This window comes from Drosophila takahashii, chromosome X, assembly GCF_030179915.1.
Source record: "Drosophila takahashii strain IR98-3 E-12201 chromosome X, DtakHiC1v2, whole genome shotgun sequence".
NCBI classification, from domain to species: domain Eukaryota; kingdom Metazoa; phylum Arthropoda; class Insecta; order Diptera; family Drosophilidae; genus Drosophila; species Drosophila takahashii.
Genome location: NC_091683.1, coordinates 10908198 through 10932700, shown reverse-complemented (window position 1 = coordinate 10932700; position 24503 = coordinate 10908198). Strand labels below are relative to the sequence as shown.

At 40.6% G+C, this 24503-nt stretch overlaps 1 protein-coding gene across 2 annotated transcripts in view; it reads left to right on the top strand.

Annotated features, from left to right (window-relative positions):
• tyn (trynity) overlaps window positions 1-22237 on the top strand; it is an 83350-nt gene extending 61113 nt beyond the window's left edge. For both annotated transcript variants that reach the window (XM_070218879.1, XM_017139977.3), the window contains exons 3-9: window positions 3139-3182; window positions 17803-18954; window positions 19544-19719; window positions 19779-20052; window positions 20115-20409; window positions 20889-21004; window positions 21089-22237. In XM_070218879.1, the coding sequence (XP_070074980.1) occupies window positions 17811-18954; window positions 19544-19719; window positions 19779-20052; window positions 20115-20409; window positions 20889-21004; window positions 21089-21240 (2157 nt within the window). In that variant the 5' untranslated portion in view covers window positions 3139-3182; window positions 17803-17810 and the 3' untranslated portion in view covers window positions 21241-22237. The remainder of the gene's footprint in view (window positions 1-3138; window positions 3183-17802; window positions 18955-19543; window positions 19720-19778; window positions 20053-20114; window positions 20410-20888; window positions 21005-21088) is intronic.
• The last annotated feature ends 2266 nt before the right edge of the window (window positions 22238-24503 follow it).

Genomic DNA, 24503 nt, shown 5'->3' with positions numbered 1-24503 from the left:
CCATCGGCAACTCCGAGCTCCGAATCCTCCGAGGGCACGAACTCGTGAGTCACGTGTCACTGTGAAAAATATAGCAAATTTTAAATATTTTAAATAGTTAAAGTAAAAAGTAAAGTAAGAGTAAATAGATGTAGAAGAAATTTTTCAAATCGGATCATTCATTTATAAGTTATGAGCAAATAAAGATGTAAAAATTCAAGCAGTGCAAGCAGTCGCTTTACTGCTCTCGCACTTTCTTTGGCTGAGTACTCTCCCTTGTTCTTAAACTACTTCTTTTTTTCCGCTGTGCAGCGTAAGTGCAAAGCTCTATTTATGACCCCTAAAGAATACCCCTAAAACCCGGCGAGGAATCCATGTTGCTGCTGTGATGTTGCTGTTGTACTTGCCTAACAAGATTTGTGTGCCATTTTGCTGCCGCTTTTGGTAGCACCTTTTGGCCAAGGTCTGTTGGCCAGCCAGCCAGCACCACCAGTTGGCCAGCTTTTCGTGTCTGATCTGGTCTGTGACAGCAGCAGTGGAAGCAGCAGCAGTAGAAGCAGTAGGAGCAACACCAACTAGCAACTCCTTAGGAACAAGAAAGCCGCTTCGAAAATCAAGTGATTACTGTCTGGCATCACGAGTAATGAAACGTGACTCAAATCGCAGTTAAACACCCAAACCGAACCGAACTGAACCGAACCGAACCGGAGGAGCCAGAAGATATGCAGCCTACTATATAGGCATAGGTATATCTCTATGTATACCACGCCAGCCCATCACACACGCAAACGCCAAAGGAACGAGGTAAAACAACAATTAGAACAAGCCAAAACAACCAAACGAACAACCGAACAACGAACAACCAACAACCGAACAACCAAAAGATCGCACAAGCGATCCCCAAGGAGAAGTTTAGTCTGTCGGAGGAGCTCTGGATTCTGGACTCTAGATTCTGGGGTCCACATCCACATCCACATCCACATCCACATCATCAATGTCCCGGGCATGTCAGCCATTTGGGTAATGTCGTCGCTGCTCGAATTTAATGGCCAAAAAAATCAAAAGCAGCTGAAAACACAAGGCGAGAATAGAGGGACCTGGAAGAAAGACATCGATTGGACAACACAGCCAACACAAAGATCCCAAACCGAACCCGAACCCCTGGGGAATTTCAGTAAAGATCTGGAGCAGAATGACTCGGTCCTTGAAATATATTCATTTGGCATAAACGTCTAAAGATATTAAGATAATGGTTTTCTATTTATAGTTTGGTTTCTTCGGAGTGAAGCAGTGAGTGTGTTAAAAGTTCACAGGGTTTTCTAAATAAGATTTATGGTCTCGGATTTAATAGCTCTCTACTGGCTGCTAAGTGAACACAAATGTAACTTAACTATTATATAAAAATAGTTAAGAATTATAAAAAATTTCTAGTTATGATTTAAGTTCCATTTCCCACAAAGAAATGCATTCTTCATAAACTTAATTCAGATAATCTCTTCCCGTACAACTCATCTTCATCTTACCTACATGTTCTTAACTTCCTAACCCTATCGCCGCCATTGCAATTATGTGAAGGACTTGGAGTGTAATTGAATTGATTAGAATGGATAAAAAGAACCTTCTAAGCATCTAGCCATCTAACCATCTGGCCATATCCATATCCGTTGTGTGTGACCATTAAATCTTGCCGAGATTTGCATACACACACGTGAGGGCCGAACAAAAGAAGATCCATCTGCGGGCCGCAAATGCAAATCTCCGTTGCCCAGAAGACGCCTCTTCGCAGCTCAGCCCTTTCTCCATTTGTGCTGCTCTGTTTACTCAAGCAAAGATGACACTGCAAACAGAACAGAAGAGAGCAGAACAGAAAAAAAATGGCAATCTGCATCTTGAAGATACGACTTATAGAGGGGGCAGAGATCTCTGGGAATGCGACACGACTTGGTGTTTGAAATATTTCACTTTTGGCTAGCGCCCTGCCCACAGAAGAAGAAGAGAAAAAAAAAGAAAAGACAATGGACCTGGCCTTCTGGACACTTGGCTTATTCTTCTCTTACCCGCTCCTCGGATAATACATGACATTAGACAAAGTCGGAGGCCTCAAAATGGAAAATTGCCATGCATAACATATTTTTCTTTTCTTGGCCCTGCTCTTTTTTTTCTTTTCTTTTGGTTTGGTTTATTATAAAGACTTGCAAAGTGGCCAAAAGACTGCTGGCCAGAGGGAGACTTTCCTGGACCGCAATTTATGCAGAGCGAACGCAATTCAGTTTCAGTTTTTTTCTTTTTTTTTCTTCCCTCTGATTTAACAATCGAAAAAGTGGTAAAAAAAAAAGAAGAAGATGAAGAAGAAAAAGGTTATGGATGAGCTGCGACTTACCGTTAGAACTGAATAGATATTGGACTTGGCGTAGAAAAGTGCAGCAAACCACAAAAGTTTAGTGTGATCTACGAGCTTCGATCGGTGGCTTTTGATTAGATCACAAGATTGATGGGCTTTGTTTATAGAGATGAGTCTGGGGATAAATGGGCGAGGATTATGATTGCCCGGGGAACCACAAGAAGTAATTTAAAACGGTGAGAAAGCAAACAACTCCAGATATACCAAATACTTAAGTACTTCAGTTCTAATCGCTTTCTTTAAAGGCTCTTTTTAAAAAGCTAATTATGGGGATCCTAACTTTTAAGGTCACCCTAATAAGCATGATTTATGCTAAGTACCTAACTTTCACTCATTTCCCCATTTACTCTCGGCTCTTTTCTAAATATGATCTTTCTTTCCGCCAACTAAATTTCTGCCTTCTGCATTTTTATCTCTGTGTCACGGTCAGAGAAAATAAATACTTTTTCTGCTCTTTTTTCGTGTCTACCCTCATGAGCAACCTGAATACCAAGTATACGCCCCTTAAACGTGTAAAAAAAAGCGTCTCGTGCGTCACTTATGTTAAATGTAACGGTTATTGAAGCCGATGCGGGTTTTTATTTGTATATTAGTTTGATAGCCTTTTTTATGGTACTTTTTTTAAGCACCTTTAAAATAAGGCAAAAAGAAGTGCCTTCTTTTGGTTCATTTATCAAAATTATTTTCTATTTTCTATTGTTTACCCTAACAAGTCACATACAAATTTGCTCATTATTATTTTCTGTTTGTACTTTCAGAAGAAGACGCGTCTTCAGCCAAGAAGAAATCGAAAGCAAATCAGGTAAGCAAAAATTCCATTTCGTTTAAGGGTTTTGCTTTCGTTTCGTCGTTTATTTTAATTAGTCTGATGATTTCTATATTTTTTTGGGGCCGCCTTCTCTCATTCTTTTCGTTTTTACTATTCTTGTTGATTGATTTATGATAGCCAGTTGTTGTGGTTGTTTTCTTTTTTTTTGCGAGGCGTGAGGCGCGTTTGAACCATAAAAAACGAAGAACAACGAAAAGAGGTCCATGGGAAAATGCCAAAAAGGGGGAGGGGGTGTATTGTGGCTTGTTATGAGTTGGGGGCGGGAGGAGGGGCAGGCCATTAGCAGCAACACGACTTCTGCTTCTGCCCCGCCTCCTTTGCCGCCCCCCAAAGTTCTCGCTTTCACCGAATTCATTTTATTTTATTTATTGAATTCTCTGCATGTCAGGCACGTTTTCACGAATCGAAACGAAACATGCATGTCGGTATATCTATTGTACACATATGTATATAGATTATACACAGGAAAAGATTTTGTTAAGCTAAAAAAAATAAAATTTAACAAAAAAATGTAACAAAAACATTTAACCAAAGTAAATTTTATAGACCATTAATTCAAAAAATTAAAAAATATATGTAGATTTCATTAACAAAATATAATAATCATAAATAAAATATATATTTTTTGTAATTTTTTTTTCGACTTATGCTTGTAAAGGCAGGCCCAAAGTCAAGAATTCCGACAAAAGTGATAACTAAAATGGGCGGAGGGCGATTGTCATTGTCCATTGCTTCCTTTTCTACCATTTTTGCTGCCTGCCTATTGCCAATTGTTGGTGTTGTGTTTGGCCATATCCATTTGGCATATATGTTATGACAACAACAATGGCTGCAATAGGTACAGTGGCATGGGTTTCGTTTCTTTGTGGTTAAAATAATAGTATTAGAATTAAAACTTGTTATTCCAAATTTAACTAACATTCTGGGGTGTTAAATAAATAAATAATAAATATGGGGGATCAGTTTTAAAGGTTTTTTTGCTTCATATATTTCTATAGTTTTTAGTTGAAAATTTTTGTCTTAGGAAGCACTGTGACCACGAAGTCACAGCTCTTGGAGATCGCAGTCACATGTCGGCTTGCCACGATCTCGGCTTCTCCTCCCCCTTTCCACTTTCCACTTCCCAGTGCCCACTTCCCACTTTCCACCACCTCTGTCCACATGCACATCCCATGTCCCATGTCCCAGCCCCACCGAAATCCAAATTCAAGTCCAAGTCCAAGTCAGAAGAGCCTGAGTGGCATGTGAATGAGGTGGTTTCTCGGTTGGAAATTTGGTACACAGGTCTTCTTCTGTGGGCCAGATTGTCTTAGGTCGTGCCAAGAGCGATGCGCATAATAAATTTTTGCTTCTCGACTTCCAGCCAAAAGAAATGAAAATGAAAAGTTCTCAAGCGACAAATGTGGGGGAAAAAAAACAGAGTTGAAGCTGAAACCTTTTGACAAGGCACGTAGTCGTGAGAAGGGGGGAAATCGGTGGAAAATCGTGGAAAAGGGGGCGGGGGCTATTGGCACTGCACCGTGCATAATGAGCATTTTCGGGTTAGGTCGCTCCACATTCGAGTGACAAACAACAAAAAAAAAAGTGAACGAAAATACAAAGACAAGAAGTCGGAAAATTTAGTTGCCAATTAGCACAAAAACGAAAAGCAAATAGTTGAGGTGAAAATATTTGAAACTAGAGCAGCAAAAGTAAAGTGTTTAGGATATCGATGACAGAAACAGATCGATTGGCAGTTGATTGGTGAAAAAGAGAAACTATGGAAAGATACGATAACAGCATTTCCTGTTTATCACTTTCCTGCATTTTACTAAAAAAAAAACGTTAAAAACGTTTAATTAGATCAAGAAACTGAACTGTATATCGAAATAATCGTATATCGAACAGATGGTCAGTCAAAAATTTCTAAGAGCGAGTCAAAACGCTGTAAACAAATTACAAGCATAGAAATTCTACGATAGGGAATAAATGTTATATGAGTGGCCAAGTGTAAAAGTAAGTGCTCGAAATAAAATAAAAAATCGATAATGGCTCGTTAAATCGAGCGTTTAATGAGACCATCTCCAGCGTAAGCATCGTATTATAAATCTAACCGCAAGGCTGGAGAAATTACAGGTAGTAAACATGGCGAACTTGGAATGAAAGGTAGCAAATGAAACTGCAGATTTATGGTTTACACATTAAACGAGTCGAGTTTGAGTTCGAGTCCCGGTTAAGCATCCACATCCACATCCACATCCAGTTGTCTAAGTAGTGTAGTCGCTCTTCAATTGGTGTCTGCGAACAGCTTTGTGGCACCTATAACCGATTAATGCCTGGCATAAATACGCGAGATTCCATTCTCATCATTATGATTACCAGCGGCATAAAAAGCGAGTCGAGAAGGAAACCGAACCGAACCGAGAAACCGCATAAACTCATTTTCTCATTTGAGCAGGAGAAGAAGAAGTGACAATCGAGACATGCAGAGAGAAAAAACAGGTCATTCCGGACGATATAAAAATAGTTGAATGCCGCAATAACTCAATTTTAATATCATAAAATAGTTAATATAATTTTTAGAAAATAAACTTTGTTATTAGATCTCATACAATCATTAAAATATATACAAAAAATCATGTTCTGTGTAGTTAGCAGAGAAAAGGCACAGGAGAGAGGGAAAGAAAGATGGCTTGGGAACTGGTTTCAGTTTGATTCAGCCGACTTCCCAAACACCTCAGCTCAGCTCCTCAAACTCCAACTCAAACTCAAGTGGGAAAAGGAACCGGGGGCAGCAAGTGTCCAAGATCGGTGGACCCAAGTGGACCCAGCCAAATGGAATATCCGCCTGACCCACATCCAATTGCAGCGGCATTTGAACGGATTTGCATGCCCCAGTCGCAGAGATTGCAACTGGCTCCCAAAACCGAAACCCAAACCAAAACCCAAACTAAAACCGAATTCGCCACTGGCGACGTGTCTGTATGTACGATTAAGTATATGTGTGTTGGCCAGAACTTGGCCTACTTCCATGTGACCGCTTTCCCGACTCGGTCTCGGGCTCCCACTTCTCGATCCGATCCCAGCATTCGAGACTCACCAACCTCGCTTACTTCTCCAATTGAGTGTGATTTGGCGGAAGAACCTGGTAGCAGGGGGAAGAAGGGGTAACAACGCACTTTCCCAATCCAAACCAAACAGCGCACATCCAATCACATCCAAGCTATTCGACACCTGAGCGAAAAGTGGAAAAGTTTCACCCAGGCAGAACAAATTATCGCCGATTGTTTGATCGATCCCATGGGACAGACGGTGGATGATGGCATTAGGAAGTGGAAGAGACATCCACTCCAGATAATCGACGATTAATTCGATAGACCAAGGAATTGTTAAAGGGATCTTTAATATATTGCATGTCATGTTCATTTAATCACATATGAAATACTAAAAAGTGGGGAAATAGTGATTTTTTGCCATCGATCAATAAGAAAGTTTAAAAAATATGGTCGATTATTTCGATAGGTCTTTGGATATTTCACTGTCAAAAGAAATCATATTTTGTAAATGGCATATTAAAAACTATGAAGTCATTAAAATATCAAAAGGAAAGTTTTATAATATTTTGAAATATTTATTTTAGAAATTATTAAGTATCGAAAATTCGATTGAAGATAACTACATACTATAATAAATAATATGTCCAAGTCATGGTATTTTTCGTTTATCTCTCCTATGAATAACAATGAAAGTAGCGAGGAAAGGCAAAGATTGCGGCAAAGATAGAGTCGTCAAAGAAGGGGTCAATTACTGGGGAGGTATACCAGCGTAGGGCAGGCATCATCATTAGCACTCATCGCATATCTCATGGCTGAAAGGAAAACATGGCCAAAACTAATCCAATGGATTTGGCCACGCACCAGAAGAAAAGAGTGGGCAGAAAATGGGAGGTGGTGCTATCTTCTTGTCTTCTTTAGATCTTTTTTTTTTAGTTTTTTAGGCGTATAACAAGCCGTAACTAAATCGACAAAATCGGCTAATGCGACAGACGTGGGGTCCATTTGGAATATAATGGGCCCAGGTTGCCATTGTTGGCATTCCAATGCGTTTTTTGTGTGGCTGATGTTGCAATGTTGCTGATGTTGCAGCCAGCAATTGAGCGTCATTAACATGCAACCAAGCGAGAGAGATGGGATAAGGCTACACGGGGAAAAAAAAATGGCCATTGCTAGAAGTAGAATATTTTTAACTTAGAATTAAATGTATTTCCGGGAACTACTGCTTCGGAAATATATTTTATGCCACTTTTTCAAGTTGAATTAATTTTTCTAAACTTTATTTTTTTTCGTGTAGCAAAAGACTAGAGAGAGAAGTGAATTGAGCAAACAGCATTATCGTTTGATCATCTCCAGTGGGTTGAGGGCCGTCTAATGACAGTGCCGGGCCACGCCCCCTGCCACGCCCCTTGGCAAATCCGCCTCCTCCCAATCCTTTGATCATCTCCTCTAAGTACGTGCGTTGTACTGCCTTCTTGTTGTTTTTCTGTGTGGGTTCAATGCGGAGGGTTGCGACCTTTTGGCCATCTGGCAGTTTTAAATTTTGAGCATTCAAATTGCGGATAGGATAGTGAAGTAGTATTGAGCCCCCGCCCCTCGCTTCTCAATCGCTCATTCAACTGACAGTTAACCAGGTCAACTAACGGCGAACGTCCGCAAGCTGTTAAAGCCAACTTAAACAAATAGCACTTCCCCCGTTCCCCGATTTTCTCTATATTCCATATTCTGTAGTCTGTATTCTGTATTCTGTAAGCCCGCATCTTCTCGTTTGGCTTGTTTATCTAGCAATGCCGCTTCCTCTTCCACTTCAACTTCTTCTCACCTGCTACGCACAAATTTGCATTCGACTTTCTTTCAATTTCAATTTGTTTGCGCATTTCATTTGAGAGCAGCGCTGCCATCTAATTGGTCCAATAATAGCCTATAATTGTTGGAAAAATGTTGGTAATTTGGCCTAATCGGCTTGAACAGTTAGCAGCGGAACGGACTGGAACGAAGCGAAACGGTATATCTCAGACTTTCTGAGCTTATCCGCAATCTTTGACTCTTTTTTTTTTTGTCAACCAAGTTCGTTGCCTAAGTCTTTCGTTTTTTGTTTCGTTCACTAAAGTCAAAAGCTAATAACATTGTTGCCATTATATATATTTATAAGCTGTTTACTAAAAATCAATACAGTCTTAGTGGGCTTTTTAAAAACATTTTCCAGTAAAATTCGTTTTATTTAAAATTCAATTAATTTTCATTGACTTTAATGCACTAAAAAAATGAATTTCCCAGGGAACTATTTTCCAGTGGATGCGAGTAGGAAGTCTAAATCAAAGAAGAGATAGAAACACACACATTAGAGGCACTTGATCAGGTGAACGTCACGTACTTCCTCCTCCTCCCCACCCGCGAAAAATCCCCCCACCTTGTGGCCGGCTTTAATTAAATGTTGTTCTTAAAATTGCACAAACTACAAAATGAGCCACAATGGGCCACTTAGGCGAACTTAACGTTGTGGCCAAGAAGGGGCAGGAAAAGGAACCTGTGGCCAACTTGGTTTACATTTGCTTATCGGGGGCTTCTCGGGGTTTGGCCGTTGCACATGTTGCAGCAAATTGGTCATCTTCATCTGCTGCCATTTGCCATTCCACTCGCTTTTGTGGCCAAGTTAAGTCCAAGTGCAGAGAGAGAAAAACAAAGTAGAATTTATAAAAATGTATCACTGTAGTTAATACACAGAAACAAAATTCGATATGCAAAATTTTATATCAATAAAAAATAATGTAGATATTTCATTTCAACATGATATTTTATCATATAATGAAATCATATATCATATGAATGAAATAAATAACTTGATCTTTAAAAAATATAAAATTGACCAGCACATAGCAATCTGATTTTTTTCAATTTTTTGCCTTGAAATATATTATTAAAATTTTGAGTGTAATAAACCCCTTCCCATTTATTTAGCCCGACTTGCAGCCTGGCGCATTCAATTATTTCCATGTCCTGATTGTCTTGTCGTGCGACGGCGCGAGTTTTGCATTTAAAAATAGGCCGAAGTGGTCAGCAGGCAGAGCAGAGCCTCTTGTTTCCCTCTTTAAATTGCAAATATTTTTAATGAGGCCCATACCGAAGCGGGGCGATTGTGATTCCCGATGAGGATGAGGATGTCTAGCGCCAGGTCCACACCCAAATGGGTTATCCAATATGCAGATGCGGTAGTTGTTCCTCTCTGTTTTGCTGTTCTGCCAAGTGTCGGTTGCATTGTAATGAGCCTTGTTTCTCCAGCTAGTTGGTCAAGATAGATGGCTAAAAATACATGCATTCCCAGATAGCCTCTGGAAAACTGAAAACTGAAAAATGAGCGGGGAACGAAGCGAACAGCGAACAGAGATGTCAACCACAAAGTGATGCCGATGCGATCCGCTGGACAATCTCGATTATGATGCCGCCTGACAGTTGGCTATCTCTTTTTCGAGTCCGGTGATCGATGAGCAATGGCTTTTCCCATCTGGAGGCGGATCAGTGGGATGGTGTGGGAATGTGGAGTTGGTCCTCGGGGAGACAATAAATGTGTGTTTTACTGAGAGCCTTTCTTTTATGGAAAATAATTACTTTTACTTTTGTGTCTCAGAATATTTGGAAAAATATATGTATATATTCAAGATAGTTTTATATCTAATAAATATTCTTTATATGATAAAAGTGCTATCAAGAGAGTACTGATAAAAACCATAGTACTCTAGAAAATCCTTCGATTCCAAGAACCACTTTCTTTGATCTGTACATTTTCCATTTGCCATCCCAAGGAAGTCGCCTCTTTAAGATCACCTCTCATTTATCTGAACTTGAGAGTCTCTCTAGATCGGAACTCTGACATTCTGGCATTCTTCAGTCGGTTGTGGTGTAGTGATGATGATGGTGATCCTCATCTGAGGAATGGATGATGACTGCAGCGGTTTGGTTTTGCTTGGTTTTTGCCTCCATTTGCCGGTGAATTCCAGCGCTGATTTCCCTGACCATGCCCACATTTTAGGGCCCACAATTGCAATTAATTGCTGAAACTTTGAAGCCTGCACTTGCAGTTTGCAGTTTGCAGTTTGCTCTTTGCTGTTTGCTGCTTTCTGCCCCTTTCGCCTCGTGTCATCATCATTTCTTCTCTGGCGTGGCAAAACTGGAGGTTGCTGCTCATAATTGCCATAAATCATGCAACGTTCTTTTTCCCGCCACTTGAAACTTGAAGTTGAAGTTGGAGTTGGAGTCTCCAGTCTTTGGTCTTCAGTCTCCAGTCTTCGGTCTTCCAAAAGAGAGTTTCTCTGGCTTCATCGGAGCTCCGACACATTCCGCGGCCTCAAATGCGCCTCTAATGACTCCTGTTCTTTGTTGCCAGCCCCAATCCTCTACTCATCCTCATTCTCATCCTCCTGCTCATCCTCATCCTCTTGCTCATCTTCGGTTTCGGTCTCTCAACCCATCTACCCATCTCCATCTTTCAGTCCATTCTCTTTGGCTCTTTGGCTAATGGCTTTTGTTGGCCAACTTCCGCGAAAGAGGCGAAGAACCAAGTGCCCGCCATCCCATCCTGATTCCAAGAACGAAAAGTCTCTTTTACCAAGCACTTGCTACACTGGAAAAAAAATAAATTGTATTTAAATTATCAAAACAGCTGATTGTAAGATCAAGAATCAATCTCTCTTTTTAGGATTTTTTATTAAAATTGCATTTAATCTATAATTATATAAAAACGGCGCTTAAAATGTATAAGATCATTCCATATTCCAAACCAGTAAAGCTACAACGTCTAAATTTTTACCAAATATTCCCTTTATAGTGTAGATGTTAGCTAAGAACTGATTTCTAGCCAAGTGATTCCAAACAGCTCCAAATAAATATTATTTAAAGACTTACAGATAGTTCCATTAGCATTTTTTTCGGTGCTTTCTTGCCAACTGACAATGAGCGATTGATGAGACAACTGCCAAAAAGAGTGGGGCCAAAGACGGGGACCTATAGGTATAAAGCCCTCATCCCTCCCCTCTTCGATAGGCATCTGGAGCGAAGAACAGCATTCAAAATATTTATGCCGTGGCGAAGAATTTATGAAATGTTTGGGTTTCTTTTTCGTTTTCTGCTGAATGTTGCACGTTCCATCGGCTGACCAGGAGGTTTGGAACCACACCCGTTTGCTGTCCCGCCCATGGATTGTCCCCCGTAAACTCCAACCCCCCCTTTGAATCTCCTCCTGAGCTGCCGTGTTGCATATCTTGTTGCCTGCATCGCAGTCGATGGGGCAGCACTTTCAAATAACTCCCCACATGTTGCTATGTGTGCGCTGCGCAACAACCTTGAGGCAGCTCCTCCAGAAGAGGATATCGTTTCTGCCAACTTGTTATGCAATAAATTTCCGGTTCTAACCGAAAAAAAAAATGGGTATAGAAAAAAATAGAAAAAAGAGCAAGAACAACAACAAAGAGCCAAACAGCTGCAACCATTTTTCACATGCCCAAAGAACAGTGTCCGCGAAAATTCCCCCCTTTTATTTTGTTGGTTTCTTCTTTTTGGGAGCGGCACCTTTCTCTTAGCCTTGTTCTCGTTGGCCAACTTGATTTTGTGTGCTATTATGATGCCCTTGCAGTGGGTAAAATCATCTTTTACGCCCCAGAGATTCCAGATTTTACAATTTTCATTAACTATGAGGAAACCATTTAACAGTTCATGTTTAAAGTGCATTATATAGCAAGGAGAGAATATTTCTATGAATTAAAATCTTTTTCATAGGAATATTAAAGATTTTATTTGGAAATTTTACTGAAAAAAAAATTATACATGTTATCTACATATTTTAAAGTTTTTTTCATTAGTTTCTCTTCTAACGTTTCGCTACTTCTCATATCGAATGGGTGATCAAATTTAGTAGTTCCCCACCTCATTTTTAGCCCCGGATTCCTATCACTAAGTGGGTGTCAACTCGATTAGATTTGTAACGGTTCTTAATAGTACATGTGGGGCCTAATAGATGGCGCCTTGCCACGTTTTTTGTGGCCAAGAAGGATGAAGGGGATGGAAGGGGGTAAAATGCCTGCTCCAAATTAAAAAACGTATAGAAAATTTCCAGGCAATTTTCAGCCAACACTGGCAAACATTTAATTTCGCCACTCAAGTGCCCATCTCTTTTTCCTTCTTTTTTAATTATAACTTTTAATATTTTCGTTTAGAAGCTGGCTTAAATGCACGTTTGACCACCTGAGGATGGGAATGAGAACGACAGCCTGAGAAAAGTGGAAACTGCGAGTGGGAAAAGCCAGCTGGATGCAAGGAAAAGCTGGCCAGCGCTTCCATTGTTCGATAGCAATTATTGCTGCTTCGCACTTCTATTACAAAGGCCTCTTCTATAGGTATACGAAGCAATATAGAAAAATAGAAAAAAAAATGGGAAAAGGGGAGTTGCAGCACGCATGGTGCATGGCAGGTGCTTCAACTTTGGTCGGCTGCACGTTTTCGCAGTGCGCATCTTTAAGCCAGCGATGATTGAAAATTACATAATTGCAAAATGCAGCGAGAGAGGTGCCAGTGGAAAAGAGTGGAAGAGTGGAAAGAGTCGAGGTCTTTTGCCACCAACTAAGTGATTGAGTGTGTTCTGTCTTGCTCTGCACAGCGAGAAATGATATGAGCGCATGTCAATTTGATATGATTACATATATTTACAATCTGTGCTCTTTTCTTGCCGTGTAACCATCACATTCGCGTGTTGTGACAACAACAGCAACAAATTGCATTAAATGAAAAGGTTTCTCCTGGGCGAATGTGTGTATATTTGCTGTTTCCCATTTCCTTTTGCGCCAATTGATCGAGTGGACAGGCAAACACCGAAAGACTGACATCCGTTCACACTCATAACGAGAAGAGAACGTTGAAATGGAGTTAAGGGGTATCTATAAGGTACTGGGTTCCCTTTGATTTATTGTTAGTTAACTAAAAATTGGTTTATATGGATGATAATTATTAGATTATAATCTATGTATATCTTTGAAACCATTTAAATAACTATGGTTTGGTATGGTAATAAATATAGGGTATTCTCAGAAGAACCCAACCAAAGCCTCATAATTCCTTTGGCGGTGAGTGTTTGCATTTCCAACTTGGCACTTTGCTATTGACAGTGACTGTGAGTGAAAACCAGAAATCGTGTGCACTCCAGAGGTTATTTTAGTTTTAGCATCGTGTGCAAAGTGAATGGTCGAGGATCTTATACCCCTCCCTCCTTTGAAATCTGCCTTCTTCGTTCGATCTTGTATGATATGAAAAAATTCCCTTGATTGACAGGCAAATCCCATTGGATTTGGCATGACCAATTATTTGGCATTTACTGTTTCCTGCTCATCTGCGTTTAATTGGTTATGCCGTGACTGCAACTGTGACTGTGACTGTCACTGTGACTGAAGAGTGGGAGCTGCTTCTTCGGGCTGCGAAAGAAATGGAAATCTCCATACTTTGTATCTAATTGACCAAGCTACTTTCACTGGTCATTGTCATTAGTGTGAGCCAAACCCCTTTGACCTTTCATCGTGCGTAGTTGTTTTCCATTTCCCCTTCACTCTCTAATGATGTGATCACTGATCAGGTCCATTCTTCTCTTATTTTCTTTTCTTTTCTCTTTCCTACGCTATTCCTATATCTTTGTATCTGCTTATGATGCAATTCTCTTTGGCGTAATTAGAGGTCCCAAACAAGAATGAGAATGGCAATGAGAAGAAGAAGAAGTAAGCGTGCCTAATGATAACCTTTTGAAGACCCCTCTTCGGGATTCGTTTCGATTCCGTTTCATTCTCTCTCTATCTCTCTCTTTCTCTCTCTCTCTTTCTTTCTGTTCCCATCGCGTTCCCCGTCGTAACTGCAAATTTTCTTGATTACCGGGTAGCCAACTTAAATCCAAGTACGCGCCACTGGCCACAAGAATTGACCAAAGCCAGAAGAAACCGGAGAGGAGCCCAAAGGGGGCGTGCCAGCACTGACCATTGACCATTTGAGATGGCCACCAGCTGATGAGAAGCGCTGCAGTCCATCGATCTCCGATTCCCGGCCATATAATTACCATTCGCATAAAAACGAGGAAAAAACCACACAGAGAACAGAAAACAGTTGGCATTGTGGGGTTGGGTGACCTTCATGAACCTTGAGGATTCTGTAATTTCAGTAGGCAGTAGAATGATGAGAACCCACCCCGTAAATTAGAAATGGTCAAGGACGCTAAGCGGAGGCCAAAAATAAACCCAACACTCGGCTATAAATAACGAGATTCGTGAGCTGGCAATCGTCGCAGGGCCAATTGCAATTCTTATTTCTTCGCAGAAGCAGAAATGGCAGAAGAACAGAAGTGCAGAAGAGCCAGTAGATTCGCAACAATGACGTCAACAGGGCAATCTCGAAGGGCTTTATCTCGCAGCTCGGATCTCTGCAATCTTTCCGCGGCCCTTGTAATTGGCTTCTGTTAAAGTCCAGTTTCTCGTTTCAAATGCATTTTATTTCTACGGTTTAGATCCCACAATGATAAATATATCACTATATAATGGAGATCTAGTGAATAAAGCTGAATAAAGTTGTATGGTTCTGTTCTTTAAGTGATGAGAACTTTAGGGTTTAGATCCTTCAATGATAAATATATCACTATATAATAAAGATCACTATATAATACAGATCTGTTCTCCAAGTGATGAGAGCTCCTAGATCATTTTAACTCCCTTTCGATTTAATTAAAAATCACCACTAAGTAATTTGAGCTATTTACTTGGACTTTTGTCGCATTGTTCGGGTCTGACTTTTGGACATTAATCCTGCCTGCCCCTTCCCCTGATTTTTTTTTACCATGCAAAAAGAGAGCAATCGCAGATGTTGCTGCTGAAGATGCAACACAAGTTGCAGCTGGGCCAACGACAATTTCAGTTTGGCTCCCGTTGAGTTGCTGCTGCTGCTGCCGGCGATGCTGCGGGTTGCTATTGCTGCTGCAGTTGCTGATGTTGCTGCTGCTCTTGTTGCAGTTGCTCTTGTCGCTGTCGCAGTTGTTGCCGTTGTTGCTGTCGTGCGCTTCGAGGGGGATCGCAAGTTGCAACAGCAACATCAGCGGGCATTCTTCGCTGTCTTTGCCACCTATTTCATACAGCATACAGAACATTTGTTGTCGCTGTTTAGTGTTGTTGTTGCTGTTGCTGATGTCGCTGTCGATGTTGCTGATGTTGCCCTGCAATCGGACACGCCGGCAACTGGGCAACATTTGGCACTGGCCCGCGGAGAATTCGATGCCCCGGCTATATCGTTTGCCATTTCCCATTCCGAATTCTCGAATGCACAGCGAGAAATGGGGTTAACCTGTATAAGTTCAAATACCCGAAGTATGTAATTTCAAATCTTCTATTTTTCACTGTGTGGCAAACCGATTCTCGGCTTTCATTTGGCCATTTGCAGCTCGTGTTGGGCTGGTTTAATATCGCTGGTAATGGCCACGTTTCGAGCTCTATAATCACCGACGAGCGGGGGAAATGCATGAAAAAATTGCATTGGCAGAGTGCCCAAACCCCAAACCCCAACTGCAACTTCAAGTCCAGGTTTCAAGTCGTTTCTGGACAATTTTCACAAAACAAATTGAATTGAATATGTAAATATAATTGCTCGGGGGGCTATTTCGATCTGCCCTCCTCCTTCCGACGTACGAACATCCCACTCCACTTCGTATGGGGGGCGTTTAAAAACCCATAAATTTCGACTTAAATGCCGCTCTATAAGTCGGTGAGGGAGGTGGAAAAAGAATACATATAAGAGCTTGAGAAGTCCAAGGAGAAGACTTGCTGGCTAACTTATATGGCATTAGCTTCCGCAAGACTTTGACCATTTGTAGATGGCACCGTAGAAATGAATAAATGAATGCAAATGCATGCGGTTAAATAATCCATGACTCGGGATGAATGAATGAATCAAATGGCTCCTGCCCCACGGGCCGCAGAATGAATGTAAGCTGAATAATTAACCGAATTGGTGTGCCATTAGATGAATAACTCAGTCTGGGAAAGGGGTTAACCCATTTTTTGGTTCAACTACAAACGGTAAACTGTGAATACATGATTATTGAACTCAATGCATTCTGATATTAACTTATGAATTAAATTAATTATCCAGAATATCAGTAACCACTCATATCCAAGTTATCAATTAGTGAATGAATGATTGAAGGAATTATCCAGAGTATCAATTTCCATTCATATATAACTAATCAATTGAATGAATAAGTCATGCAATAAGTGAATAGGTAATGGCTACTCATTACTGATTGAATGAATTACTCAGAAGATCAATAATCCATTCACTTCATAAGAAACTTACTTATAAGACTCGACTATTACTGATTAATTGAATTATCCAGAATATAAATTTCCACTCATAACCAACTTATCTATTAGGTAACTTATGAATAGGTAATGGCTGCTCATCACTGATTGAATGAATTACTCAGAATATCAATAGCCCATTCACTCCATGAGCTCAACTCACTCATACTCATTCCCCAACCATTCGATTTCCCTTTTCTTTGGTGGCGACCACCCACTTATTGGCACATGAGCCTCCACCACATGGCAACCATTCGCTCCTTTTGCACCTGCAGGTCAACTCCCTGAACCGCCATGCGCACTCGGGGGTCAATTGGCTGGGATGGTGGATGGGTTTACTTGGATTACCAGTCTGTCCGCAGAAAGCAATTTGCTGCTGCCTGCCCAATGCTCCAATGAAAACCACAAGAATGCCAAAAAGTTGTTTCTCCGCAGCGGCCAGAGATTGGAATTGGAATTGCTATTGGTATAGGAATAGGATTTGTGGAACGGGAATGGAGTGGGCCGTTAGAAGCCCCAACCGCAGATCGTCAATAAAACGCAGGCCCCTTTCTTTCGGACAGCTCATTAAAGTCTGTGGCAAGTCAAAGAGTTTGATGTGGACATGGATGTGGGAAGATGTCTTGCACTTGAGCCAACGAACTGGTCTGGTCTGGCCAGGGATCTCCATGGTTTTGTGGCTCAGTTTTTTATTGGTTCGGTGGTTCGGTGGTTCAGTGGTTCGGCGCTTAGTTAAGCGTGTAATGGGCCAGTCCGAAGGGCGGAAGTAGTAGCTACTGCACCACTGAACCACCTCGACTGGAAGGCACTTGGCTTGCTTCTCCCCCGTTCTCGTTGGGATCTATATACCTCCTCCATTCAAATGGAGGCTGTCGGCACTGGCAGTTAGAGAAGTGGAACGAAGAGGGCGGAGATTGCTGACCAGGTAGCTTGGGAAAGGAAATAGCACTCGGCAGTTAACTCCAAGGAAAGAAGATTTGTACACCTTTAAAGTATGTACTCTCTCATATTCCAAGATATTGTTTTATTTTAATCTTTGAATTATTCCTGATTTTCGGTTTTTTAGTTTAGATTTATTTGTTAACTCGTTTTTCCTATCGTTTAAACTTGCCATTTAAAATGGCACCCCTTTTATAGTATCAGATGATTATTTCATTTTATTAAAAGCTATCTACTTGGATCTTTTCCTTCCAGAACGCAGAATGCAGTCAGCCGAGAGTAGGAGAAATCCCAACCGATTGTCGGCGCACATGGGTCTCCACCTGGGTCCCCTGGTGATCTTGGTCCTTCTGGTGGCTCTGCCCGGCCAAATCCATGCCCGGATGGCCTTCGAGAAGCTGACGGACTTTGATTTCCCCGGCAACACATACTACAGCGTGAAGAACCTCTCGCTGTACGAATGCCAGGGATGGTGTCGCGAGGAAGCGGACTGCCAGGCGGCGGCCTTTAGCTTCGTGGTGAATCCACTGTCGCCCTCGCAGGAGACCCACTGTCAGCTGCAGAACGACTCGTCGGCGGCCAATCCGTCGGCAGCTCCCCAGAGGAGCGCCAACATGTACTACATGGTCAAGTTGCAGCTGCGCAGCGAGAATGTCTGCCATCGTCCGTGGAGCTTCGAGAGGGTTCCCAACAAGGTGATCCGTGGCCTGGACAATGCCCTGATCTACACCAGCACCAAGGAGGCCTGCCTGTCCGCCTGCCTCAACGAACGTCGCTTCGTCTGCCGGTCGGTGGAGTACGACTACAACAACATGAAGTGTGTGCTCAGCGACTCCGATCGTCGCAGCTCGGGTCAGTTTGTCCAGCTGGTCGATGCCCAGGGTACGGATTACTTTGAGAATCTCTGCCTGAAGCCCGCGCAGGCCTGCAAGAACACACGCTCGTTTGGCAATGCCCAGAAAATGGGCGTCTCCGAGGAGAAGGTGGCCCAATATGTGGGTCTGCATTACTACACCGACAAGGAGCTCCAGGTGACCTCCGAGTCCGCGTGCCGTTTGGCCTGCGAAATTGAATCCGAGTTCCTGTGCCGCTCCTTCCTGTACTTGGGTCAACCGCAGGGCGCCCAGTACAATTGCCGGCTGTATCACTTGGATCACAAGACCCTGCCCGATGGTCCCTCCACTTATCTGAATCACGAACGGCCGCTGATCGATCATGGCGAGCCCATTGGCCAGTACTTTGAGAATCAGTGCGAGAAGGCAGCCGGCTCGGGAGCTGGAACTCCACCAGGAACGCTGGACAAGATCGACACCCTGCCCGTTAGCCTGGACACCATCGAGGATCCCAATCTGACCAACTTGACGCGCAACGATGTCAACTGCGACAAGACGGGAACTTGCTACGATGGTAAGTATTGATTGGACCAGGTAGCTTAGGAAAGGAAGTAGCACTGGGCATTTAAGTCCAAGGAAAGAAGATTTGTGAGATCCACTTACCCATATTCCAAGATATTGTTCCATTTTAATCTTCGAATTATTTCTGAATTTCGGTTTTTTCATTTAGATTTCTTTGTTGACTCGGTTTTCCAATCTATTGAACTTGCCATTTAAAATAGCCCTTCTTTTATAGTATTAGATGTTGATATTAAACATATTCCAAGATATTGTTCCATTTTAATCCTCGAAATATTTCTGAATTTCGATATTTTTATTTAGATTTCTTTGTTAACTCGTTTTTCCTTTCGTTTGAACTTGTTATTTAAAATAGCCCTCCTTTTATAGTATTAGATGATTGTGTAGTGTTGAAATTAATCTTATTCCAAGATATTTTTCCATTTTAATCTTCGAATTATTTCTGAATTTCGGTATTTTCGTTTAGACTTCTTTGTTAACTCGTTTTTTCTACCCTTTTAACTTGCCTTTTAAAATAGCCCTCCTTTTATAGTATTAGATGATGCATCAGAGGATCTCTAACTGATCTTCTCTTCCTTTAACAGTTTCTGTTCACTGCAAGGACACCAGGATTGCCGTCCAGGTGCGCACCAACAAGCCCTTCAATGGACGCATCTACGCCTTGGGACGCTCGGAGACCTGCAACATTGATGTGATCAACTCGGACGCCTTCCGTTTGGATCTGACCATGGCCGGGCAGGATTGTAACACACAGAGTGTGGTAAGTGAAAGATCATCTAAGGCTAGAGGAGGATAACTAGTCACCCCGATCTCCTCCAGACTGGTGTCTACTCCAACACGGTGGTTCTGCAGCATCACAGCGTGGTGATGACCAAGGCGGACAAGATCTACAAGGTCAAGTGCACATACGACATGAGCTCCAAGAACATCACCTTCGGCATGATGCCCATCCGCGACCCCGAGATGATCCACATCAACTCGTCGCCGGAGGCTCCGCCACCAAGGATTCGCATTCTGGACACACGACAGCGCGAGGTGGAGACTGTGCGCATCGGAGATCGCCTCAACTTCCGCATCGAGATCCCCGAAGACAGTGAGTGTGGAGTAGGGCTTTCCAAGGGCTTTGCTCTATTAATCCATATGCATATCCTACAGCTCCCTATGGCATCTTCGCCCGGTCTTGTGTGGCCATGGCCAAGGACGCCCGGACCAGCTTCAAGATCATCGACGACGATGGCTGCCCCACCGATCCGACCATCTTCCCCGGCTTCACCGCCGACGGCAATGCCCTGCAGTCCACATACGAGGCATTCCGGTTCACCGAGAGCTACGGCGTCATCTTCCAGTGCAATGTCAAGTACTGTCTGGGTCCCTGTGAGCCGGCTGTGTGCGAATGGAACATGGAGTCATTCGAATCGCTGGGCAGGAGGCGTCGTCGTTCCATCGAGAGGTAAGTGTGGTGACTATACCCGAAAAAAAATCGATCTTACATTATTTAAGATCAATTTGACCTGGTCGAAAAGAGTATTTTTTGCAAAAACGATACCACTACACCCAAAAAATAAATCAATATGAAACGTAGATCGATTTTACATTATTTACGATCAATTTTACCTGGTCGAAAACAGTGTTTCATGTAAAAACGATCTGGGTTTTTCATGACCTGAAATACTACTTTTTTTGTGTGTAGGTAATCAAACGGCATGATATAATCCCTCATTTCATTCCACTACACCAAAAAAATAAATCAATATGAAACGTAGATCGATTTTACATTATTTAAGATCAATTTGACGTGGTCGAAAAGAGTGTTTCATGTAAAAACGATATGGGTTTTGCAAGAGCTGAAATTTACATGGCCCTATAAATTTTACGGTATGGTATCAAACGGCATGATATAATCCCTCGTTTCATTCCATTCGTTCCCAGCAATGAGACCAAGAGCGAGGACGACATGAACATCTCGCAGGAGATTCTGGTCCTGGACTTTGGCGATGAGAAGCGCGAGTTCTTCAAGGCAGATCCCAGCACGGACTTTGCCAAGGGTGAGTGTTACATTTAAGCTCTGAGTTCTGAGTTCGCCATACTGATGACTGTACCTTCGTTCCATTCCATTTCGTTCCAACCAGACAAAACGGTCACCATCATCGAGCCCTGCCCCACGAAGACATCGGTGCTGGCCCTCGCGGTCACCTGTGCGCTGATGATCCTGCTCTACATCTCCACCTTGTTCTGCTATTACATGAAGAAGTGGATGCAGCCCCACAAGATCGTAGCATAAGTGAGGAACGAGTGGAAAATGAAATAGAAGCAAGAAGAAGCAGAAGCAGTAGAACGAAAGAATCGAAACAAGAAAACAAGAAAGAAAGAAAGAAAAGAAAACAAAAAGAAAGTACACAACAAAATTGTCACTCACACACACACACACACATACGCTCTCTCTCTCTTACACACACACATAGACACTCTAAATCTATATCTTTGTCTCGCTCTTGCCCAGGCGGGCTCAGCCCCTCCCACTTACACAGACACACACTACTGACAACCGTATAATTTTTTGTTTTTTTTTTTTTAAACGATATACATATAAATTAATTACTTAATATACAATTTATTTATTTATATTTATTTAGACTTAGAGCGTGAGATACAAATTCCCTTGAGAGCAAAGAAGAGAAAAATGATTTCCTAGTAGACACATACACACACTCACTCACACACACACACACATGAGCACATTTCACGTATGCGAATTAGTAGGAGAAAAGAAGCGAAGAAAAGAGAAAGCTAGATGGAAAAAAGCTGCGAGCGAGTACTTTCTATAAAGTTACGAAAGGGAACAACGGAAATGAAACATTGTCCTCGCCAGAAAAAGAGAGAGCGAGAGAGAGAGAGAGCGCGAAGTGGAGGACAGCTGAGTGGGAGAGAGAGAAAGAAACAGGACGATGTATCATGATCCCTTTTGTAACTTCTATAGAGACTGCAGCCGCACACACTCGCACTCAATCACACACACAACAACAAACACACTCACCCGTTTCCACACTCATTCACACACACTCACACACCCACACACGCACTCACATTTATTTAATTGTAAACTGAACGCAATAAACAGCAAACAAAAGCAATCAAAATGGAACTAAGGATAACTGAACGAAGAAGCAGAGACAAGAAAAGTAATTTCATCGATAGCAAATCAATGGAATTGTGCTTAATTGTATTGCATTTATTTAATTTAAATTTATTTATGATAATAAAGAAACGATAATGACCTATTTGAACACTCTTGTTTTGGTTGGGATAAGAAAATAATAAATAAATCCATGACACTTTCCGGGTGATCTTGATAAAACAAAATTTTCGACAATTTTAAATTTTTTTATAACGATTTTTTGCGAAAAAATAAAAATACATAAAATATCAAGGTTTAAATGCCAATCGTTAGAAAATTTAATAACGAGTTCAGAAAGGTATGACACTCCATACTTTAAATCAGTATTTGCTTTGTTTTAGTGAAAAAACCGGTTTTGTTTTTTTTTGGAAATTCTGAATTTCATTTTTTGACAAAAATTGAAATTTTTTCGTTTGGTTTTTTTTTCTGTAGCTTGGCCAAAAATGGTCCTACACCAAAAAGACATACTGTTTTGAACAGATAACAAAATTTGCTATAAATCCATACAACTTTCGTTGTGATTTTGGAAAAATAAAATTTTCGCCAATTTTTAATTTTTTTATAAGGGGGTACCCCATGATTTTTTGCGAAAAAATAAAAATACATAAAATATCAAGGTTTAAATGCCAATCGTTAGGAAATTTAATAACGAGTTCAGAAAGGTATGACACTCCATACTTTAAATCAGTATTTGCTTTGTTTTAGCGAAAAAACCGGTTTTGTTTTTTTTTGGAAATTCGAAATTTCATTTTTTGACAAAAATTGTAATTTTTTCGTTTGGTTTTTTTGCTGTAGCTTGGCCAAAAATGGTCCTACACCAAAAAGACATACTGTTTTGAACAGATAACAAAATTTGCTATAAATCCATACAACTTTCCGTGTGATTTTGGAAAAATAAAATTTTTGTCAATTTTTAATTTTTTTATAAGGGGGTACCCCATGATTTTTTGCGAAAAAAATAAAAATACATAAAATATCAAGGTTTAAATGCCAATCGTTAGAAAATTTAATAACGAGTTCAGAAAGGTATGACACTCCATACTTTAAATCAGTATTTGCTTTGTTTTAGTGAAAAAACCGGTTTTGTTTTTTTTTGGAAATTCTGAATTTCATTTTTTGACAAAAATTGAAATTTTTTCGTTTGGTTTTTTTTTCTGTAGCTTGGCCAAAAATGGTCCTACACCAAAAAGACATACTGTTTTGAACAGATAACAAAATTTGCTATAAATCCATACAACTTTCGTTGTGATTTTGGAAAAATAAAATTTTCGCCAATTTTTAATTTTTTTATAAGGGGGTACCCCATGATTTTTTGCGAAAAAATAAAAATACATAAAATATCAAGGTTTAAATGCCAATCGTTAGGAAATTTAATAACGAGTTCAGAAAGGTATGACACTCCATACTTTAAATCAGTATTTGCTTTGTTTTAGCGAAAAAACCGGTTTTGTTTTTTTTTGGAAATTCGAAATTTCATTTTTTGACAAAAATTGTAATTTTTTCGTTTGGTTTTTTTGCTGTAGCTTGGCCAAAAATGGTCCTACACCAAAAAGACATACTGTTTTGAACAGATAACAAAATTTGCTATAAATCCATACAACTTTCCGTGTGATTTTGGAAAAATAAAATTTTCGCCAATTTTTAATTTTTTTATAAGGGGGTACCCCATGATTTTTTGCGAAAAAATAAAAATACATAAAATATCAAGGTTTAAATGCCAATCGTTAGGAAATTTAATAACGAGTTCAGAAAGGTATGACACTCCATACTTTAAATCAGTATTTGCTTTGTTTTAGCGAAAAAACCGGTTTTGTTTTTTTTTGGAAATTCTGAATTTTTTTTTTTGACAAAAATTTAAATTTTTTCGTTTGGTTTTTTTGCTGTAGCTTGGCCAAAAATGGTCCTACACCAAAAAGACATACTGTTTTGAACAGATAACAAAATTTGCTATAAATCCATACAACTTTCCGTGTGATTTTGGAAAAATTTAATTTTCGCCAATTTTTAATTTTTTTATAAGGGGGTACCCCATGATTTTTTGCGAAAAAATAAAAATACATAAAATATCAAGGTTTAAATGCCAATCGTTAGGAAATTTAATAACGAGTTCAGAAAGGTATGACACTCCATACTTTAAATCAGTATTTGCTTTGTTTTAGCGAAAAAACCGGTTTTGTTTTTTTTTGGAAATTCGGAATTTTTTTTTTGACAAAAATTGAAATTTTTTCGTTTGGTTTTTTTGCTGTAGCTTGGCCAAAAATGGTCCTACACCAAAAAGACATACTGTTTTGAACAGATAACAAAATTTGCTATAAATCCATACAACTTTCCGTGTGATTTTGGAAAAATTAAATTTTCGCCAATTTTTA